Source organism: Scleropages formosus, chromosome 14 (genome assembly GCF_900964775.1).
Source record: "Scleropages formosus chromosome 14, fSclFor1.1, whole genome shotgun sequence".
In the NCBI taxonomy this organism is placed as follows: domain Eukaryota; kingdom Metazoa; phylum Chordata; class Actinopteri; order Osteoglossiformes; family Osteoglossidae; genus Scleropages; species Scleropages formosus.
Genome location: NC_041819.1, coordinates 27,951,972 through 27,974,611, shown reverse-complemented (window position 1 = coordinate 27,974,611; position 22,640 = coordinate 27,951,972). Strand labels below are relative to the sequence as shown.

The 22,640-nt window shown below is 46.5% G+C and overlaps 1 protein-coding gene and 1 long non-coding RNA gene across 4 annotated transcripts in view; one reads left to right on the top strand and one right to left on the bottom strand.

Moving 5' to 3' along the window:
• The first annotated feature begins 1,088 nt into the window (after nt 1-1,088).
• On the top strand, nt 1,089-11,552 carry LOC108935301 (uncharacterized). Of its 3 annotated transcripts, none has more exons than XR_003798144.1 (7): nt 1,089-1,322; nt 3,495-3,785; nt 4,886-4,942; nt 10,065-10,118; nt 10,375-10,449; nt 10,691-10,738; nt 11,393-11,552. It is a non-coding gene; the product is annotated as an uncharacterized LOC108935301 (long non-coding RNA). The 3 variants fall into 3 exon arrangements; XR_001966192.2 differs by having other exon boundaries at nt 1,090-1,322; nt 10,691-10,728; nt 11,393-11,543; XR_003798143.1 differs by lacking the exon at nt 1,089-1,322 and adding an exon at nt 2,317-2,352 and having other exon boundaries at nt 10,691-10,728; nt 11,393-11,543.
• Nucleotides 11,553-16,681: 5,129 nt separating this feature from the next.
• Nucleotides 16,682-22,640, bottom strand: part of LOC108931701 (carcinoembryonic antigen-related cell adhesion molecule 5-like) — a 35,111-nt gene continuing 29,152 nt past the window's right edge. Inside the window, exons 4-7 of the mRNA XM_029257928.1 lie at nt 18,723-18,965; nt 18,273-18,515; nt 17,908-18,016; nt 16,682-16,707 (exon numbers count right to left, since the gene is read on the bottom strand). Coding sequence (XP_029113761.1) covers nt 17,925-18,016; nt 18,273-18,515; nt 18,723-18,965 — 578 coding nt within the window. The 3' untranslated portion in view covers nt 16,682-16,707; nt 17,908-17,924. The remainder of the gene's footprint in view (nt 16,708-17,907; nt 18,017-18,272; nt 18,516-18,722; nt 18,966-22,640) is intronic.

The following is a 22,640-nucleotide window of genomic DNA, read 5'->3' as shown; positions in this document are numbered from 1 at the left end:
GAGAAGGTTGTCTGATGGACCACTTTCATGGACCAGATTGTCTCTTTGGAGGGAGTCGAGTGTAAAAATCTTTGAAAGACAAGTTTATATTGTTGTTATTTAGCTTAAAAGCACATTAAGTGCTGCTTGTTTTTCCACACTGAATGTTCACCTTGTGTGTTGCTTTAAATCTCTTTAATTAATGTGTATTAAAGTAGAAGATCAACTAAACTCTTCTATGTGTTCACACACACACACACACACACACACACACACTTTCAGAACCGCTTGTCCTATACAGGGCCACGGAGCCTACCCGGCAACTCAGGGCGTAAGGCCAGAGGGGGAGGGGACACACCCAGGACGGGATGCCAGTCCGTCACAAGGCACCCCAAGCAGGACTCGAACCCCAGACCCACAGGAGAGCAGAACCATGGTCCAACCCACTGCGTCACCGCACCCCCACATCTATGTGTTCAGTCCTTTGTCAAAAAGAATAAATAGTGAAGATCAGAAAACAATGAAACATTCAGTTTAACACATTGAACACAAAGTTTGGGTTTTAAACAAAACTTCACGATGGTTTATTATGTATGAAAAATGCATTTTCACACAATCCATTCTGTGTTTATTTATAACACTGTTTAAAACATCCTTCAGGTGAAAGCAAACAGGTAAATCAGTGTAAGCACTGCAGTGAGAGCTGCTCTTCTTGTACAACATTTACCAGGTTTACTTTGAAATAACTGTGAAATGAGTGACTCGCAGCACTTAGTATGAATGTGTGTGTTTTTACCACGGTGCCAGAAGAACCAGAGAGAAGCCCCAAAGAGGAATGTAAATGAAACAGCGCACAGCTGGGAAGGTGTTTCCTCCTGTACACTGGTTTGTACACTGGTTTGTACCCCAGTACTGTATGGGACATCCGGAGCGGACTGAACTCCAGACCAGTGTCAGTGCCAGTGTCCAAAAAGCTCCTCGCGCTCCATGATCATGTTCCTCCCAACTCTTTTTTGTTCTTTTTCTTCTTTCTTTTTAGTGTCTGAATGAGGAGGGAAGAAGAAGAGCAGAATCACATTTCGGACCTTGGACTGGCCGGGGGGGGGGGTAGAGTGCTGTCACAGCTGGATGTTGTGGATCACGCGCACACTCCTATTTACTGCGCTCCCAACATCTGGATTTCATCATCAGAGCGCACCGCGCCCACATTTACTCTGCTTTACTCTACACTCGGGTCTCTTTCGCAGTAAACCGGGGAAAGGAGATGATTATAATCATGTGTTCGCTGCCGCCAGCAGCTCTGTGTCTCTTCGTGCTCCTCTTCACCGCTCTTCCGAGCCTCGGTAAGTTTTACTGTGGTACAAAACGTAGGGGCTCCGTCCGAGTCGCTCAGTCGCGTGTTTCCGCACAAAAGACCGTTTTCGAGAAAGTGCGACAGCGGGGCCCTTGTGTTCTACTGGGGACAGCGAACAGGACCCCCCCTCCCATTGTGAGGGTTCCGCCCCCCGCGGAGCTCGAAAACGCCGAGACTCGGCACAAACTTTCAAAGTGTAACTTTGTGGCTTAAGAGTCTCATGGGTTCGTAGTGGGTGGGATTTGCTGGGGGGTCCTAGTCTTCTGCATGTTTTATAATCTGCATTTAAAATTTGTGCCGTTTCAGCTTTTGCGATATTAGCATTTATTTTTTCGGAATTGACGTCACTCCGGCCCCCCCACGACCACGCCGCAGACGCTCGAATTTGCCGCTTAAACCGCGACTGAATCTCTGTTACTTTTTCAGATATCAACTGAGGGATTTGTTTAATTCATTAAAAAAAAAACAGAAAAGCAACGTTCAATGTGATTAATTGCTTTGTTGAGCTCAACCTTTGTTCTAACGCGCAACTGCGAAACCTTCACTTCATTTCAACACGTTGATACGCGATTTGTTCACGTCACGCGTGGTATTTCCATGGTGCGCTGCTCTGTCTGGATGGATGGATGGATGGATCATGGATCATGGATAGTGTAACGATCCGGCTAAACTAATGAGTTAGCCCAGATCCTCACGTGGATTCCAGAAAGGCGTATATATAATTATATAAATCCAGACGGACACGGACAAAAGGAAGCTCTTCTTTTTAATATCTTGTGGGCAACTATGGATGACATATTTCACACAGCTGTCCTTACAATAAAATAAACAACATTAAAGTAATCTCCAAAACGTGCGAGGCACAAAAGGTGTACACGGCCACGTATATCAGCCTGCGCGCCCGGGAGCCAGCATCGAGGGGGCGGAGCAACCCCTTAGTCTCCACCATGATACGTCATCATTACAATAGGTGTAGTGGAAGCGTCTGAGTTCTGTGTGTTTTTCTGGAAGCAATAACTGTAAGTTGTGAAGTTCTTGCAAACATGATTGCGATTGGTTAGGATGTTTATTTGCTTTATGTTCAATCTGTGTGAACTCTGTTTATCAGCCGTAACTCCACGTAACTTACTCTGTCCTCGTGAAACGCGCGTGTGAGTTCGCGCTCTGTGTCATGTCATGCTGCTAAGTTAACTGCTTATATAATTATAGCAATTTGTTGTCATTAGACTTAGTTTCCTTTACTGCTTCCGTTTCGTTTCACTCCTCGCATTTTCACCTGTCATAAGGAGCAAGACGCTCAAATGTAGAACTAACGAATAATCAAGGTTTTTTTTTTTCATTTGTGCTATTTGTAGGGGGGCAGCTTCACTGAGCTCCGTATTCATATGATTTTGGGATGTAATGTTTTGTAAAGGCACAGCTTGTATCATAGTGGTAAAGGTGCTGCCTTTGAACTCAAAGGTTGCAGGTTTGAGTCTCGTATCCAGCTGTTGTACTCTGCTACTTACTGCTTGAATTGCTCCAGTCAAACTATCCACCTCTGTAAATGTATCAACAGTTGTATGTTGCTTGGAGTTGTTTATGGATTACATGAGACTGTAATAATTGTTTATATTATCTGGCACTTCTCTCCAAAGCAGCTTACAACTATTTACCCATTTGAGGTGGGTAATTTTACTGGAGCAATTCAGGGTAAGTACCTTGCTCAAGGGTATTACAGCTGGAGGTGGGGAATTGAACCTGTGACCTCTGGATCCAAAGGGAGGAGCTCTAACCTCTATGTTACCAGCTGTTGTTCAACACTACACTTTAAGCCAAAATGATCACGATGTGTTTTCGAAGTGGTTCAGGTAGCAGACACTTTCACTGTATTGCTGCATCCTTTCTGACTTGTGAAAAAGGCTTTTTTGTTTTTATATTTTTAGTTCTTCTACTACTATATTACAGTGAATTCGTCACACTTGGTTTATGTTTTTTACTGTAACGCAGATGCCATTGGATATTTCCTTTGCTGGTAAACACAGTGACAATGTAACGGACGAGAGTGAAGAGTGTTAGATATGGGCTGCTGCTGCCTACCCTGGTACCAGGGTGTGGTAAACTCATGGTAATAATGATGATAATAATATCCTTTTCTTGTCCCGTTCTGCTCGGCTCGCAGTGACGGCCAACGTGGTCCAGGAGCGCGCCGCTCTTGATGAAGAGAAATTCCTTCGGCTCAGTTGTGGAACATACCAAGAAAATTATGATGTGATCTGGAAAAAAGAAGGGCAAGAAGTTGCTAGCATAAAGAAGGGAATCAAATCACTGCAGGAAAATTTTGGCTTAACAGAGCGTGGAACCCTTGTGGTGTCCGAAGTGCGCAGGTCCGACGCAGGAGAATACACCGCGATGCTGCTTGACAGCTCGCAAAACAAATTGTGTGAAATGACTGTGCAGCTGAGTGTGTCAGGTGAGTGGATCAGGATGTACAGTAAGAGCATAAAACAAAAGAAACCTGTGAATCCTGCTAGTTTTTCTTTATTTATTTATTTATTTATTTATTTATTTATTTATTTTTTTATTCTGGCACAATCATTTGACTCACTTTACATTCTGGTTTTGTACACCACATAAGATTTTTGAAAGTTCAGTGGATTATTTTTTTAATGAAGAGCTGAACGTTATGAAAACCTTTAACAATAAAATTACATTTATCAGAAACTTTTCTCCAAAGTGACTTCCAATGAACTCTATGTAGTGTTATCAGCCCACACACCTTATTCACCACGGTAACTTACACTGCTAGATACACAACTTACAATGGATCACTCATCAGTGGAACACATACACTCCCTCTGTCACTCACACACTATGGGGGAACCTGAACAACATGTCTTTGGAGCATGAGAGGAAACCAGAGCACCTGGAGGAAACCCATGCAGACACAGGGAGAACATGCAAACTCCGCACATACTGAGTGGGGATTAAACCCATGTCCTCTCACACCACTCAGGCGATACGAGACAGCAGCGCTACTCGCTGTGCCACCGTGCAACCCCTATTAATGAAAGATTGCCACATTTCAGGTAGATGAAATGAAGAAGGGATTCCGTTTAGAAAATGACATTAATTCCTAAGAAGCTCCGATCCTTACATTATAATGACCATCTTGTCCTCAGTTGGAGGCCCTGTTGTGGAGACCAATCATGATCTAACAGAGGAACTCGAGCTTGTTTCCAGGTGTAGGTGGGTCTTGACTTGGTGAAGGACTGTCAGAGAAAGTACCATATTTCAGTGTGAATTGTTCATTTGAAGCCCGGTGTGCTGCTGCCACGATGGGGAGCTGAGTGTCCTCAAGTCTAGGAGACGGTGAAGGAAACGCACAGTCCCACCATAATGCTGCAGGGGGTTTGTCTGTCTGTCCCCCAGGCTGGAAACACGTAGTACTATAGCTCTTCTGGCTTTTCAACACACTTTTACCACTGACCATGCTTTATCACTTAGTGGTAAAGTTTTTTTTGGTTACTGCAATATTTGCTTGTTTAATAACTATATGCTTGTTGATTTTAGATTCCAGTGACCCCCCACCTGAGCCAACAAAGAAACCTGAGAAAAGCCCACCTAAAGGTCAGTAAATTCAGTGAACTGTACAGTGGGAAGATAACAGTGGGGGGAAAGGGGGGAACCGGGAACTGGTAGAGCGGGGCGGTGCTTCAGGGTCGTGGTCGGGATCGGGGCTGTGGTCGGGACCGGGGTCGTGGTCCTGATCGGGGTTGTGGCTATCGCAGGTCTCTCTCTTTCTCTCTCTCTCCTCCTCCGTCTCTCTCTCTCTCTCTCTCTCTCACTGGCAGATCCAGGGGAAAGAAATAAAGGTTGCAATTAGCCCCAGCTGCGGCTGGCTTACCCTGGACTCCGCCCCCCTTCCTGCCCGCCTCGGCATCTTACACCCCTCCACCATCACTGACAGGTCCCCCATCTGCCCCGCCACCCCTCCCCATCATGAGAGGAAGTCAGGGACCACCAGGTCCCGCCCCGGGCGATGCACCACCCGGAAACGGAAAGGCTGTAGGGCCAGGTACCAACGGGTCAGGTGGGGGTTCGAGTCCTTCATGGAATGGAGCCACTGTATGGGGGCGTGATCTGTGCAGAGGTCGAATTCCCGTCCCAGGAGGTAAACCCGGAGGGAGAGGACCGCCCATTTGATTGCCAGGCACTCCTTCTCGATGGTACTGTACTTTTGTTTGGCCCTGGTCAGCTTGCAGCTGAGGTACAGTACGGGGTGCCACTCCCCATCTACCTCCTGGGAGAGGACCGTCCCCAAACCCCGATCTGAGGCATCGGTCTGCAGGAGAAAGGGGAGAGAGAAGTCAGGGCAGGCAAGGACAGGACCCCCACACAACGTCTCTTTAATCTTACGGAAAGCAAGCTGGCACGGCTCCGTCCACTAGACCGGTTCTGGGGCCTCTTGGCGGGTGAGGTTCGTCAGGGGCGCGTTTAAGGTGGAAAAGTCCGGGATAAACCGGTGATAGTAATTTACGAGTCCCAGAAAGGACCTCACCTGTTTTTTTGTCTTGGGGGGCGGACAGGACGCGATGGCGGCTGTTTTGTTAATCTGAGGCCGAATTTGTCTGTTCCCCAAGAGGAACCCCAGATACCGTACTTCCCTCCTCCCAGCTGCACACTTCACTGGGTTTGGCGTGAGGCCCGCCTCCCTCAGTGCCTGCAGAACTGCCCGCAGGTGAGCCATGGGCCGGGACCAGTCCAGGCTGTAGATGATGATGTCGTCCAGGTACGCCGCTGCGTACCCAGCGTGCGGCACGAGGACCTTGTCTATGAGCCTCTGAAAAGTGGCCGGGGCCCCATGTAAACCAAACGAGAGTGTGACAAATTGGTGTAAACCAAAAGGAGTGGAAAAGGCCAAGATCTCCTTGGACTCTGGAGACAAGGGAATCTGCCAGTAGCCTTTGGTGAGATCCAGTGTCGAATAAAAACGAGCCGTTCCCAGCCAATCCAGCAACTCATCCACTCAGGGCATGGGGTAGGCATCGAACTTGGTGACCACATTGACCCAACAGTAGTCTATGCAAAAACGAATGGAGCCGTCCGGTTTCGGGACCAGAACCGCCGGGCTGCTGCAGTCGCTGTGGGATTTCTCGATGATCCCCAGCTGCAGCAACTTGTCGAGTTCGTCCCGTACCACCTTTTGTTTGTGGACAGGAATGCGGTAGGGGTGGCTCCACACCCCCCCCCGCTGAGAAACTGTAGTCGGGGCTGGACAAGGGACATCCGGCCCGGCAGAGCAGAGAATACAACCGAGTACTCCTGTTGCACCTGTACCACCTCCCTTTGTTGGGCCTCTGTAAGGCCCGGGCCCACGGTGACAGAAAGAGGCTTCTTGTTTAGGGCGAGCAGCTCCGGTCCCAACTCGTCCCGTAGCGGTACTGTGGTGGCCAGCAAGGCGACCGGAGCCTCCTGCCAGCTTTTCAGAAGGTTGAGGTGGTATATCTGGCACGCGCCCCCTCGGTCTGGTCGGAGGACCTCATAGTTGACCGCCCCGATACGCCGTGTGACCACAAAGGGTCCTTGCCACTTGGCGAGCAATTTTGACTACGAGGTGGGAAACAGGACAAGAACCTTCTCACTCAGGGTGAAGTGCCGTAGCCACGCCCCCCTGTTGTATGCGTGCGCTTGCCTCTCCTGGGCCTGTTGGAGGTGCTCCCATGACAGACACCCAAGGGTGTTTAACCGCTCTCGCAGGTTGAGGACGTGTTGCACTTCGTTTCTAATGAGGCTGGGATCTTCTTCCCACGCCTCCTTCACAATGTCCAGGATCCCACATGGCGACGCCTGTATAATAATTCAAATAATTCTGTTCACACTCTATACATCAGATTTTAGATACTACTCACAGTCCTGCCATCTGCAGAAGTTTTCTGACGACTCTGGCATTGTTGGTTTTATTAGTAGGGGACAGGAGGCTGAGTATAGGAGTGTGGTGGACAGTTTTGTGGAGTGGTGCGAACTAAATCGCCTGCAACTCAACATAACAAAGACCAAGGAGTTGGTGGTAGATTTTAGGAGGCAAAAGACCTGTCCAAATCCCGTTAGCATCCGGGGAACAGAGGTGGACATTGTTGAGGACTACAGGTATCTGGGTGTTCACATAGATAATAAGATGGACTGGACTAAAAACACTGAGGTTTTAGCTGCTTGTACTTTCTCAGGAAACTTAGGTCTTTCAATGCCTGCAGAACCATGCTGCAGATATTCTATCACTCAGTGGTGGCCAGTGTTATCTTCTACACTGTAGCGTGCTGGGGCAGCAGGATGAAGGCAGCAGATGCCAATAGACTCAATAAGCTCATCAGGAAAGCTGGCTCTGTCTTGGGGGTGGAATTGGAGTCTTTGGTGGAGGTGTTAGAGAGGAGGATGCTGAGGAAATTACTCAGTATTATGGATAATGCCTCTCATCCCCTGCATGCCACGTTGGAAGCACAGCGGAGCAGCTTCAGCCGTAGATTAAGACCACCGAGGTGTACCACAGAACGCCATAGGAGGTCTTTTATACCAGTGGCCATCAATTTGTACAACTCTTCCCCCTTCTGTAGGGAGTAAAGTGGTAACATCAAGACATCGAGTATAATTGTATAATTATTATGTGCAATATCATTACTTCTTTCAGCATTACTAGCAATATAACCATTTAATATCATGTGCAATTGTTTTAAATTGTTTAAAATTTTAATATAATAATGTAATACAAGGTGTAATATTATGTGCTGTGTCATTTTCTACCTTCCACTTTGCTTTCTTACTTTGTGTACTTTTTTTTTTTTTTTTTTTTACTTTTATATGTAATTGTTGTGGTTAATCTGTTTGAGCAATCTCTGGCACAAGAATTTCCTTCGGGATGAATAAAGTTTTATCTTATCTTAAAAGGGGAAAACCCTATGGATTCCTGGGGCACCTCTTGCACCGCAAGCAACAGGGGGTCTAGCAGCTGGTCCCAGTGTCTGGGGTCGTCAGCCACGAATTTTGCAATCATATTTTTCAGAATACGATTAAAGCGTTCCACCGGACCGTCGCTTTGAGGGTGGAACATGCTAGTGCGTACAGGCTGGATCCCCAATAACTTACACAAATCCATAAGGGTGCGGGAGATAAACGTGGTGCCCTGGTCGGTGAAAATTACCTTTGGAACCCGCATCCTCGTGAATATTTTAAACTACGCCTCCGTCACCGTACGTGCCGTCATGTTCCACAAGGGGACCGCCTCGGGGTACCGCATAGTATAATCGACCACCACTAACACAAACCGGAAGCCCTGCGCGCTCTGCTCTAATGGCCCTATGAGGTCCATCCCCACCCGGTCGAATGGAGTGTCTACCAAGGGTAGCGGACACAGCGGCGCACGTGGCTCTGCAGGGGGGTTTACTCTCTGGCATTCCGGATACGCGGCACACCAATGACAGACATCACCGCGGATACCCGGCCAGTAGAATTGTGCCAAGAGCCGCTCCAGGGTTTTATCCCGCCCGAGGTGTCCCGCCATGGGGTTGGAGTGAGCCGCACGGAACAACGGTTCCCGGCAACCGTAGGGTACTTACAACTGGAGGTTCTCCTCCATGGCTTCTGGGTTTCGATGTACGCGGTAGCAGCGATCGCAAACATGCAAAAGTTGGGGTGAGATGGAGGCTATCCAGGGCGGACCAGCACGCCGTCTATTTTTGTTACCTGTTCGCGCGCGTCCCGCGACTGCTCGAGGGGGAAGTCGCTCACCTGCGCCAGCCTCACAATGGTCGCCGGGGGGTCCGGTGTTTCAGCATCCGGCCCGTTGTTACCCGGTGTGGTCGGGAGGCAGTGGGCTTCCCCCTCCGCTTCTGTCTGCACGAGGGCCCCAGCAAAGCCCGCCCAGTCGGTCCCTAATATTAGCGAGAATGCCCGTACCCTATAACATCGCCCCCCCCATCCAGAATGCAGTCCTCGTGACAAGTAACTGTGCACATCCCCGTGAACACACTGAACCCTCACTATCTCCCGCTTACCCCGTGTCCCCGGCAGTACTATGCTTTGGTGGACCATGGTTTGTTGACACCCTGAGTCCAGCAAAGCCCGGCAGATACCCCCTCGGAACCTTATGGGGACTCGGTATCTCGGAGCCGGACCGAGAGCAGCAGCACCAGCGGCGCCAACGTCCATTATGGGACAGTCGCACTGGAGGTGGTTCGGATCCCCACACCGCCAGCACTCCTAGAAACTGGACCAGGACGGGGACAGGAACAGGAACACAGAGGACAGACACAGACAGGACTGGAGCTCTGGACTAGAACACAGACACGCGGTGAACAGGACTTTAGAAACACATGAGCATAAATGCAGTAAAGAGGCGCTCGCTCTTGCTCACCTTCTCTGTCTGATAGGAAGGAAACGCATAGAACTGTAGTCATTTTGCCTTTTTAACCACAGACCATGTTTCATCACTTAGATTTATTCATGTAACTGACAATTCTCTCCAAAGCGACTTATAGTGTTTAGGTTACAGTTCTTTACCCATTTGTACAGCAGGGTAGTTTTATTAGATCACTTTACGGTAAGTACTTTGCTCAAGGCTACTACAGCCAGAGGCGGGATTTAAACCTGCAACCTTCAGATCGAAACCTCTACACCACCAGCTGTCCTGTAATGCTAAAGACAAGCTTTTTTGTGAATTACTACAATATTTATTTACTTGTTTGCTTATTTATTATAGATCCCAAAGCACCACCCCCCCATAAGCCAAAACCTGGACTGGCCAAACCTAGAGGTCAGTAGCTCAAGAAAGTGATATGTAACTTGTAGCATCGCACTGTTTTCATACCACAGTGTGGACGTTGGTTCAGCTGCTGTTTGGCCACAGGTTTATTCTGTTACCGGGATTTTTCTGTCTTCCCTTTATTGTCTCTTGTTGACAGCAGTTATTATACTAGAAACCCATAAAATTCTAATGTCGTTTCTGTAAAGTTACTTTCTTAAGTTTTACACATCAGGCTAATTTGCATTTTAAACTGGATTTCTTCCAGCTTCTGCTTCCATCATCACTGCAAGCATCTCTGCTCATGTGATACTGTTATTGGTGTGGATTTTGGTGTGAAAAGGTGAGTGTGACCCAACGTGTACAGACACAGTGATCCCTGCTCACAATTAATGTGCAGTATCGTGAAAATGAACCCCCACCGGAGGAGTCCCGTCTGTATGAACAGCACTTAGAGCTCAAAGTTCTCACTGGACTCTTACAGGGTGTGTTACCACAGTAAAAACCAGCGTACCCAGTAGTCCCTGAGCTCTGGAGCTGCTAATCATCAGAACTGCTTCTTTAAATCTTCTTTCTGCGCGCAGGTTCCAGGCCATGATTTCCACACCTTGAGAATTCCCAGGTCAGTCTCAGTGAGTACCTCCTGCTCGACTGAGTATAATGCGGTTTCCTACGGTAAAGTTACCCATATACGGCACAGGTCCCCTCCCCTATTGCTGCAGTTATAAACTCTGTCCTGTGGACTAAAACTTTATATTGTTGGTCATGAAGAGCCTCCAGGTATAAATCCGTTCAATTTCATGACACAATTAAAACATGTTTTTTTGCAATCTTTAAACTTCTAGCCATTACTTGCTGTCTGTATCATAGCCACTTGTGCAACATCTGACTGTGTGAAAATTAATTTATGCTGCATGAACTCCTTACATAGTGACAGGCAGCAGGTGCAGTTTACTGTAAATTACTTTATTCACTTCTGTGTTCTAAAGCAGGAGGCGGAGGTGTGTGCAGTGTGTGTGTTGTGGTGTCATACACACCGCTGTTATAATCAGGATGGCCACTGTGATCAGTGACATCTCAGCCGAAGTGCAGGCTGTAAACAAGTATACTGCGCTGAGGCTTACCACGGTGAAGTAGTGCACTCACAGTACAGGTGCAGAACGCAGTGATTTTTTTTTGAATCCGGAATAAATGCACAAGGGAGAAACACGACCGACTGGCTGAGCAGCTGCGTCACAGTGGAGTGTGAGGTGGAAACCAGACTGATGTTTGGTCGATTCCCACAGGAGACGAGAAGGTGGAGGAGGGGAAGTGGAGGCACGGCGAAAGCGCAGAAGCTGAAAATGGACCCATAATTCTTTACGAATGCACCTGACTGTGGTAAAACTGAAGAGCGTTACTTGCCTTTTATTTTGAAACGGCTCCTTGTGTGTTTTCTTAAAAAATTAACATTTTATTTGCTAAAAGCAAGAACAACCAAAAGGCAAAAAAGAGCTCCTTGTGACCCTCGGAGCTGCTGAATCCCTCCCACATTCAAGGAGGCTCTTGGGAATCTTTTCGAATCTTTTTGAGAGCCGCTTCCCTCCGGACACCTTGTTCATTTATCCTTTGCCAACCTTGTTTTTATTCCCATATTTTCCTTTTTTATTTAGTGCATTACACTTTTAGGAACCTTCTGAAACGTAAGTGCTAAGTCCTACCAGACACTAGAGCTGCATGTCGGTAACTGCGTGTTTGTACCTTCGTTTACTCGGAGTTTACTCAGACTCTCGGCACAAACGTGTCTGAAATGGTCATAATGGAAATAGAAATGAAGACACAAGTGGGTCCAACTGCTACACGACCATCCTGCAGTCGGTATGAACGCAGTATTAACCGTTATTTTTATTAACAATAAACAGGAGCTCCTGATGAAGGCTAACCACATTCTCAATATTTACTCTATTATGTACCCAGGGATATACTCTATTATTTACATTTCAGTCCTTTTTTACCTCTTTCGATTATTTGACGTGTGTCATGTGTGCAGCTGTGACACTTGCATGCCTGCAGAAGGTTCTGGAAACTTCAGGCCGAAGCGCCCTCTGGGGTTTCTAAATGTTCACGTGCAGGGGTACGAGACCGAAAGGCCTCGAGTTGCTTCGCTTTGGGAACGTACTGATCAGAAGACGGTTTCGGGGTGTATTCCAAGAGCACAGCTCACATGAGCAGAGGCAGTGAGTTGAGCACACGCGTGTGCAACGTCCTGTAAGCGTGTCGCTGCTCGATGGTTAAGACCTGGAGAAGTTCTGTATGGAAAGAGAAATAAAATGTCTTTATGCTCTTTTGTGTCTCATCACTGAGTCTCTAGTGGACCAGTAAGTGTGTGAAGAAGCTGAGTTCGAACCCTGAACCGCCTGTACTGATGAGTCAATCTGCGCTCTGTCCATGTTCAGTTATCGATTCAAAGGCTCCCAATGGCTAAATAACCAGCTATGTAAAAAATGAGGTAAAATGAAGCTCGATCTCTGACTGTCAGTTCAGTTTGGTGACTCAGCAGGTCCAACTGTCCCAGAAACTGATCTGAGAGTGTGTGTCCGGTCCTGAGCATTTATAGCCCAGACATGTGTTTCTTTATGTTTTTATGTTGAACTTTTCACATAGTTGCTCACTTCAGCAGACTTTTACAACGAAAATACGTTAAAATAGCAGACGGGCGGCAGGAAGAGAGAACTGGACTGTGTGTGCTGTGTGTTCCTCATGGAGGAACATCTGCTTATGTAGGAACATGGAGAAAACACAGCTACGGCCGAGAGACCGCACCTATGTGCCGAAGGGACGCTCTCGGGGGAAATGAGACCCGGGCGCTGCCACTCGCTGCAGCACGTTTTGTGAAAGGAGACGGACCGAGAGGACGGATGTTTCCGGACATCTGGACATCAGTTAGAACTGGTTTAGAGTCCAGCTACACTGGATTCTCAACTCACACACGCAACTGAGAGCACAGCTCTGTTTGTAACTCGCACACTGCACTCGACCTAAAACCTCCACCGCCCACGTCTACGAGCAGCATCATCATCAAGGCCTGCAGCGATGGGAAAGGGGCGAAGCGGCAGGTGGAAGATGACACCGGAAGCTGCAGTTCCGATCCTGCGTGCAGGCGGTCCGGGCGTAAGGGTCGTCTGACGTTGACCCCGGAGACGACGGCGTCATTCGGCAGCACCCTGAACGACCAAGCAGCCTTCTCTAGAGACAGCATTGCTGGAGCCTGGGAAAGGTGGCCTAACCAAATCTCGTCGCTGTTTCTCCCAGTTGGTTAGCCGCGGCCAACGGGCATCTTCAAACGCAGTCGAGCAACAAAGAAGAAAAGGCACACACCTGCCTCACAAGGTGCTCTACGACTGAAGCTCATCTGCCGCAACAGAACCATGCTTGATACAGCAGACAGAATTATAATAATGTGTGTAGAGAGAGAAGGAGGTGCTCTTCAGTCTCGTGTTCCTGCACTCAGAGTCAAGAGTGGAATAAAAGATGACTGTGGCTCTACAGTCTCTCTATTATATAGAGCTGATGGAACCAAGACAATATTGGGGGTGACCAGGGGTGCGGTGGCGCGGTGGGTTGGACCACAGTCCTGCTTTCCGGTGGGTCGGGGGTTCGAGTCCCGCTTGGGGTGCCTTGCGACGGACTGGCGTCCCATCCTGGGTGTGTCCCCTCCCACTCCGGCCTTGTGCCCTGTGTTACCAGGTCGGCTCCGGTTCCCCGTGACCCCGTATGGGACGAGCGGTTCTGAAAGTGTGTGTGTGTGTGTGTGTGTGTGGGTGGTGGTGGTGACTGTGGAGGAGGAGAAAAACATTTCCATGTATTGTGTCTTTTTAAAGGTGCTCATCTGTACCACAGGACAGGTAAACCCAGGTGTTTCCGCAGGACCGCGGGAGGATACGGTCACTGTGTTCAACAAGAAATATTGCAGACAACAAACCTTTGTGAGAAAGAATTTATTGATATACTCACACACACAAAAGCTGAGATTTATCCAACATTCCCAGATATATCACTGCACACACTTTGCTCGCTATGATTTGTTCCACAACTGGGGAAAATGTGACCAAACTGATATTTAATGTTATTAAAAGCAGTAAAAATATAAAAAAGAGCAAACACTGAAAAGGCTCCTATAATGAATCATTTGAAGCTGAATATTTACACACAAGAGCACTGAAAAGTGTGACTACAAGATATTAGCGGCGACTCCGTGATGGACCAGATATTACTGTACAAAAGTGTGTCATACAGTATTACTGTAGTATTAGTACTATAGTATCACTGTGTTAATAGTCCAGGTTCAGTGGGAGAACTGAGATACAGGAGCTCATTGTACTGTATACATGTTCTGACTTAAAAGATACGTTACACTATAATAACTGGTGAACAGTGTCGCATTATTAATAAGATTAAAAGGAAAAGATTGAGAGAGTAAAATACTGTGACCTAATAAATACCGACCAGATACTGTAATATTCTCACTAAATATTACACTGTAATTTCCAGCGGCGGCTCTTTGCTCAATCTCCTCGTCAACATTTGTTGAAACGAACAAACGTCACTGTATTTACCGTAAGAAGAGCTCATTTACATGTTATGTACAAATGTCCATGAAACGGGCAGCTGTAGGACACAGAGACACAAAGAGACAAACTTTGACAGAGGAAACTGCCAAAGGACTAAATGAGACACAGAGACACTCGCTGTACCACAGCTACTACGGTAAAATACAAGAATCACTTCATATCAATATATTTGATCAGTTTTATAAGGTAAACTGTACAATGTTTTCTGGACTCTTCTGTTCTCTTCGGTGACTCTTGTGTTTCCACCATCTGGGAAAATTAATGAAGTAAATAGGAAGCATCAGACAGACAACAACAACAACAACGATAATAACAATAACAATAAGCTGCTCAAGTTCATGTACCACAGTAAGTCCTCATATGTGCTTGTGTTCAACTCTGCAATTCTCTATAAGTGAAGGCACAAACGGCACCTGTGAGCTCAGTGTAAAATGAGGTAAATTACATCATTTAGAGCAGCGGCACTGAAACTGACACTGAGACCCCGAGGGGGGCTGTGTCACATCCCCACACCCCCGATCGCACCGCGCACACAAGCACCTGGCGCCAGTCAGCAAGGCACAGTATGAAGGGATGAAGGGAGACACAGCGCCGCTCCCAGGATGAGACAAAGGTCCCTCTGCATTTACGAACACTCATTGGCCCTCATCGTCCCCAGTCCTGACTCCTCGTCCCCTGACTCCACCCCCCCAGAACGACGATTGCGTCTTGATTCCTCGACCCGCACCTGTCCCGTACCATAATTACTGAAAGATCCCGGGACTTGGGACCTACCTTTTGTCCCCTGCCCTTGTGTGTGTGTGTGTGTCTGTGTGTGTGTGTGTGTGTGTAGGGGGATAAGTGGGGGAAGAGTATTAAAGTCACAGAACTTTAAACAACAATGAAAACCAATCACATCTACAGCAAGAAAATATCGCAATAATCTACACCAGTGGCTCAGACAAATGTGATTTTGAATCAATAACCACAGCCAACTATAAGTAAATAAAGCAGCAATAAACTACATATAAAACAAATGAAATTATATAATCAGGTATTTAAGAATGAATTTATGAACTATTTTTTCTACAAGGAAACTGCACCACGCTTCATGAATATTTATAAAAAGGATTATGTAGCTGATGACTTTGTCCTGCAGCCTATTAACAGAATGAGGTTTAAACGAACTTTGTGCACAGCATGGAATTTTTACTGCAGTATTTCAGAGTAAATGCCTTAATGGGGTACAGTACAGGGAATGGGGATTCAAATGAGAAACTTGCAGATGGAAAATCTCTAACCTCTACGCCACCTGCTGGTGCTCTCATTAATAACAATATTTTTGTCTTATTCCTCAGTGTAGACGGTCAAGAACGTGTCAATGTCCTTAGACCAAAGTGTTGTCCTTCTTAAACAATAATAATAACCCGAGGGCAAACCGAGGACAGTGTGTGTGTGTGTGTGTGTGTGTGTGTGTGTGTGTGTGTGTGTGTGTGTCCTGTGAAGGACAGCAGATCCCCTTCAATGATCTGGACACTGTTGCTGTACAAAGGAATTCTGGTCTGTCCTGCTCTACTTGGGATTATTTAATGATGTTGTGTGAGATGCTCTGGACACCCAGTGGGGACGTCACTCAGCACACTGTCTGTACCACACTTTTACACTATAGCCATTTGCTGCCTTCTTCATACTTACCAGTGGACTGCAGTTCCTGTACATTCTGATACACTGTCTTGACCTCTAGAAAGAGAGGACCATAAAACTCCATGAGAAAGAAACTCCATCAGGTGGTCCATGATGTGCAGAGTGTAACCCATAACACACACACACACACACACACACACACACCAGTGACTTTGGTGTTTTCAATGAAATCTCTTCAGTATCTATATAAGATGGACAGTTGACCACAGATGGAGCTCAATGGACTCTCACTGTCAAGGGGCACATTTGTACCACAGTAACTTTACCTGCATAGAACTCGTCCCTCTTCTCCTCAGGGAGATTTACACCTGCAGAGGTAAAGAGAGATGAGGAACCACTTAAATTTACACCAGTGACCAGTTGTACAAACCGTCTTATAGTTTAATGTCACCTGTCAGTGCAGGAAGTGACTCTTTATATCACTGATTAATAAACTTTTTTTCTGCATGAAAATATGGTGAGATTTATGGTATAAACCCCTGTTTACCACATTGTGTTCTCTTCCTCTTACTGAGTCACCAGGCTTCAGGGCCTCATTACCTGACACTCTTCACCTGTGTGTCACTGTCAGCTTAAAGCTCAGCAACTCACATCCTCTACACTCCTGCTCATATGGATGTTTTACAGCATTCTTTGTGTGATACCATAGTAAAGTTTCTTATTATGTCTATAAGTGACAACAGTAGCTCATCGACTCTTATGAACAAGCGTTTTTCTTCTTTATTGCTCAGGACTCTTGACCCCCATCTGCTCCACCATCTCAACACTGTGAGTCGTCCAGCATTAAAGAGTGAACCTGATGTAAATGGAGGTGTAAACTTACATTTACATTCATTCATTTATGACACTTTTTTCCAAAGCGGCAAACGTCTCATAGAAAATACAATGTGTTCATTACATTAGCAGGAAGAGACAGATACAGATGTGTGATTTTGGTTAGTTTGTTTCCTTCCGCCACATGAACCAACGTTCATCACACAAGTAGCTGCATAAAACTTTGTCTGAATATCCATTATTCCTAATCACCTTCCTAGGAGTTTTTTTTTGAGATACAAATAAACATTGACATTACATTGCAGAACTGGCTCCGTAAAGGACTGATCTGAGCATCATCATGAATATTTATACCTTAACATGAGCTTAAGAGATGATGGGCAAAGTGAGTCTGGAAGAGACAAGTTTTCAGACCCTTTTTAAATGTGGACAGAGATTCAGCAGTTCTGAGTGAGAGGGGAGGTCGTTCCATCACAACAGAACCAGAAACTTCACAGAACAGGTGAGCTGTTACTTGACTCATAAGAAGTGAGGAAAGTGTAGATGCTCACAAAGGGTTGTGAGGGACATTCAGGTCTCTAGCGGAGTTTAGAGTGAACAGAATGCGGTAAAAGTCCAATAAAGGTACAATCAACACACTTGAGTCAAAGTTCAGCTCCTGTCATGTTGGAGGAACAGAAATCCTCAACAGAGTAAAGTGTTTTACATTGTTTTACATGTTTAGTTATTCATACCTTGTGAATGTTTTCTTTCAATAAATCAGAGCTCCTGCTACCAGCACTGTGAACAACACCACCCATCCACAGACACTACCAGTGATGGGACCAGCTGAAGAACCTTTGGCTGAAATAGAGTTTAAAACATGGTGAAGATGGTGAGTAAATCCTGACAAAGCAGTGCACATCTATCACTTTATAATATTAAATGTTCCTGATTCTCTGAACAACTTTCAGCAGGATGGAGCTCATCAAACACAGATACCACCTTTTACCCTCCTTTACTACTCAGGAGTTTTAACCACAGTTGAACCACCATCTACACTGTGGTATGAAGATACTGTAATAATAAAAAAGTAAAAACACTTTATTGAACTACTGACCTGGAAATAAGTCCATCTGAGTGAGAGGGTCACTGTGCTCCTCACTCTTAGGGTTACTGAACACACAGGTGTAACTTTTACTCTGCTCTCCACTCTTCTCCACCGTCAAGGTGTTTCCCTCCTTTACAGTTTCATTGTTCTCTTTCCAGGAGTATTTCGTGTGTTTAGTCTCCTCTCCCACACAGGTCAGGATGCAGTGGGTCCAACTGCAGGACGTGGTCACACTGGGTTTGGACACAGGATCTGTAGAGGAAAAGAACTGCTCAGGTAAACAAGGTAAAATGTGGATGTGAGCAAATCTGTGGATCTAAAGACTCTTCAAGTCACAAAAATGCTCAGATTGTTGCATTTTGTCCTTTGAACCTCAGTGTGATGAAGACTGAACAGTCCTGTCCTGATGTGTCCAGGTGCATCATAACATGTGTCATATACGTCAGATGAACCACTGACCTGGAAATAAGTCCATCTCAGTGAGAGGGTCACTGTGCTCCTCACTCTTAGGGTTACTGAACACACAGGTGTAACTTTTACTCTGCTCTCCACTCTTCTCCACCGTCAAGGTGTTTCCCTCCTTTACAGTTTCATTGTCCTCTTTCCAGGAGTATTTGGTGTGTTTAGTCTCCTCTCCCACACAGGTCAGGATGCACTGGGTCTCGTTGCAGGACGTGGTCACACTGGGTTTGGACACCGGTTCTGTAGAGGAAAAGAACTGCTCAGGTAAACAAGGTAAAATGTGGATGTGAGCAAATCTGTGGATCTAAAGACTCTTTAAGTCACAAAAATGCTCGGATTGTTGCATTTTGTCCTTTGAACCTCAGTGTGATGAAGACTGAACAGTCCTGTCCTGATGTGTCCAGGTGCATCATAACATGTGTCATATACGTCAGATGAACCACTGACCTGGAAATAAGTCCATCTCAGTGAGAGGGTCACTGTGCTCCTCACTCTTAGGGTTACTGAACACACAGGTGTAACTTTTACTCTGCTCTCCACTCTTCTCCACCGTCAAGGTGTTTCCCTCCTTTACAGTTTCATTGTTCTCTTTCCAGGAGTATTTGGTGTGTTTAGTCTCCTCTCCCACACAGGTCAGGATGCACTGGGTCTCACTGCAGGACGTGGTCACAATGGGTTTGGAGACTGGTTCTGTAGAGGAAAAGAGCTGCTCAGGTAAACAAGGTAAAATATGGACATGAGCAAATCTGTGCCTCTTAAGACTCTTCAAGTCACAGTGATATTCCGATTGTTGTATTTTGTCCTCCACTGGACACCAGAGGACTGATGGACTGACCACTTTGACCATCTATTGTCCAGGTGATGATGATGATGATGATGTGTGTGTCGGAGCATCAGTGTGATGAGCAGTGAACGTCCTGTCCTTTCAGTAAGAACACTGACTGTTTAATGGTCACTACGAGGACAGTAACAACACTCTCTAGAGTACAGTGTCTCCTTCACTACTCTGCCACTTTGCTCTTTCATTGACTCTACAGTGAACAGCACCTCCTGCTGGGCTGCAGCTGTAAGTTCTGTATAAAATATTTCATTTCCATTCTTTATCTTCACTATTGATCAAAGCAACTTCCAATGAACTCTATGTAGTGTTATCAGCCCACACACCTTATTCACCGTGGTGACTTACACTGCTAGATACACTACTTACACTGGGTCACTCATTCATACATCAGTGGAACACACGCGCTCTCTCTTCATTCACACACTATGGGTGAACCTGAATAGCATGTCTTTGGACTGTGGGAGGAAACCAGAGCACCAAGAGGAAACCCACACAGACACAGGGAAGACATGCAAACTCCACAAAGACTGAGTGGGGATCGAATCCATGTCCGTTTGCACCACCCAGGCGCTGTGAAACAGCAGCGCTACTCACTGTGCCACCCTAAGTATAAATGTGTATAAATATGAACATTTATACTTCAGTAAGACTCACTAGATACACAAATTAATGGTCAAATTAATAAGACACTAAAATGATAATATGTCACACACCTGTAAACAAAGTTCAGCTCTTGTCCTTCTTTTTCTCAGCTTCACTGTTACAAACAAACAAATCCCAGCTGCCACAGAAACTGCTGCTGAACTTGTACAGGAACACCATGGAGATCCACCTAACCAACCGCACCATCGTGTGCTGTGCCAGCTGCACAGCGCCTGAGCTACAGGATCTGCACCAGCGCGTTGTTGGGACGGCGCTCCCCCACTTGGACACTATCTATGCTGGTGGACTGAGGAAGAAGACTGGCAGGATCATGAAGGACACCACACAGCGCGGTCAACCCTGTTGGAACCGCTGCCGCCCGGCAAGCTGTTCAGGACAATAAGATCCTGCAGCAATAGACTGAGGAACAGCTTCTTTCCCAGAGCCGTGGCCTCCATAACCCCCCCGGCTTTATATAGCTATATATCTATCTATCTGTTTGTTTGTTTTAAGTGTTCTTCCTGCTACTGTTTTCTGAAGGTTGCCACACAAAATTTCATTAGATTGTAGACAATGACAATAAATCTATCTATCTATAATTAAGTAAATAATCGACTTACCGAGTACAATGAGCTGAGATTCCTTTGCAGGTCCTTTATTGTTTATTTCAGCAGAGTATCGTCCTTCATCTTCTCGTTTTAACCCTTTCATTACTAACACCCCAGTAGCAGGATTCAGGTCACACTGGTTGCCAGTCAAACATCTCCCATAATAATCATGTCCTAAACTCCTGTCCCACTCGGCTACTTTGTCCTTCTCTTTCTTCCAGGTGATGCTGCTGAGGGCCCCGGTCACTTTTGGGTTCAGTTGCACCTCTTTTCCTATTAATCCATAGACGGGTTCAACTGTTCCACCTGCGTGGGTATCAAACACACACACGCACGAACACACACACACACACACACACCATGTTTACAAACCATGATGTTCACCAGGAAGCACAGTGTCATTGTACAGTACAGTACAGTAAAAACTACGGTAACACCATGAAATGTCAAGAACCAGTTCATAGAGAGTGAAAAGGCTGATTTAACACCATATTTAAAATATGTTGTGTTTTTATTTTTTGAAACACTTCAAATGGTAACTGATAGCAGTTAACTGAAACACCATAAAATAATCCACAAAAGTACTGAGCAGTCAGTGTTGTGTGGTTTAGTTGCTAAAATAAATCTAGAATATGTGTAAGAAAAAGGAACACACTGAGCCTTCCTGCTTTGCATATGTAAACCCTCACTGTGATCACTGTCCAACTTCCTCCTTATAGGGGTAAAATGAGCCTTTTGTACCGTCTGCTAGAGCCCACATTGACTGGGGTCAAATCCCACAATTCCCTCCCCCCGTAACTGCATTTCCTATAATATCAGTCGATCCCGTGACCCACCAGGACTTCCAACTGAGCCATCATTAAATGTGTTTAATAAAACACAAAGTGACAGTAAACACACAGCGTTACGCTAGAACACATTGAGAGTTCAAGCAGAACTTTTCTATCAATAGTTACAGTGACAGGACCGTGTTTCGGCCTGAAAGGAGCAGCGAACTCACCGAATGCGACGCAAACCGCTCCAAACGCCCCAAAAAGTGACAGCAGTGTCTCTGTGGTGCTCATGATCCCTGGACAGGTTAAATGTTGCTAATAGTGCATGAACACAGAGCTTTTGGACCTGTTAGTTCAAGAGTTCCGCCTTCAGGAAACGAAAAACCACAAGCAGAGTGACATCTGAAGGCCTATGGTGTCCAGAGAGGAGGTTGCCATCGAGGGGCAGAAACACCACGCAGCTCTGCGTCTCGGTACGAGACACAGTGTGAGCACAGCGGACGTGTGTGTCCCTCGCCTGGGGACAGTTGTTCACCATCCAACAAACCGTAGACTTTCTGAAGCTCGCTTCGCTGTTCTGTAATTCCACAGTGTTCATTTACTGCGTATGAATTCGCCGCATCTGCCTTATTGAGCCGTCCGAGCTGCAGAAGACAGGAATGTCCAGCTGGACTCGATAAAGACACGTTCGTGATCGGTCGCATTTCACCGTTTAGTCAGCTCTGTCTCGGACCCGTCCGAACAGGTGGATGTTCGCCCTGCGGTACTGACAGGTCAGTACGGCCCATGAGCTCACGGATCGGCGTCTTTAACCGCGACGCCCCCTGTCCTGGAAGAGCTCGCTCACACTCTATTTTAGCACAGTCGACTTTCTGAGCTCCTCTGCTTTTCTCTCGCAGTCTGCAGCTTCACGTGTGTCAGGGAGCGCCAGCGCGGTGCACGACGTTCTCCGATGATGCACTTATTCTCCCTGCCTGCAGCGTATGTTATGCGATATATAGCGCGCTGTGTGCAGTGTGTACCGTGGTCTTTCTACACTCTTCAGGGAGCG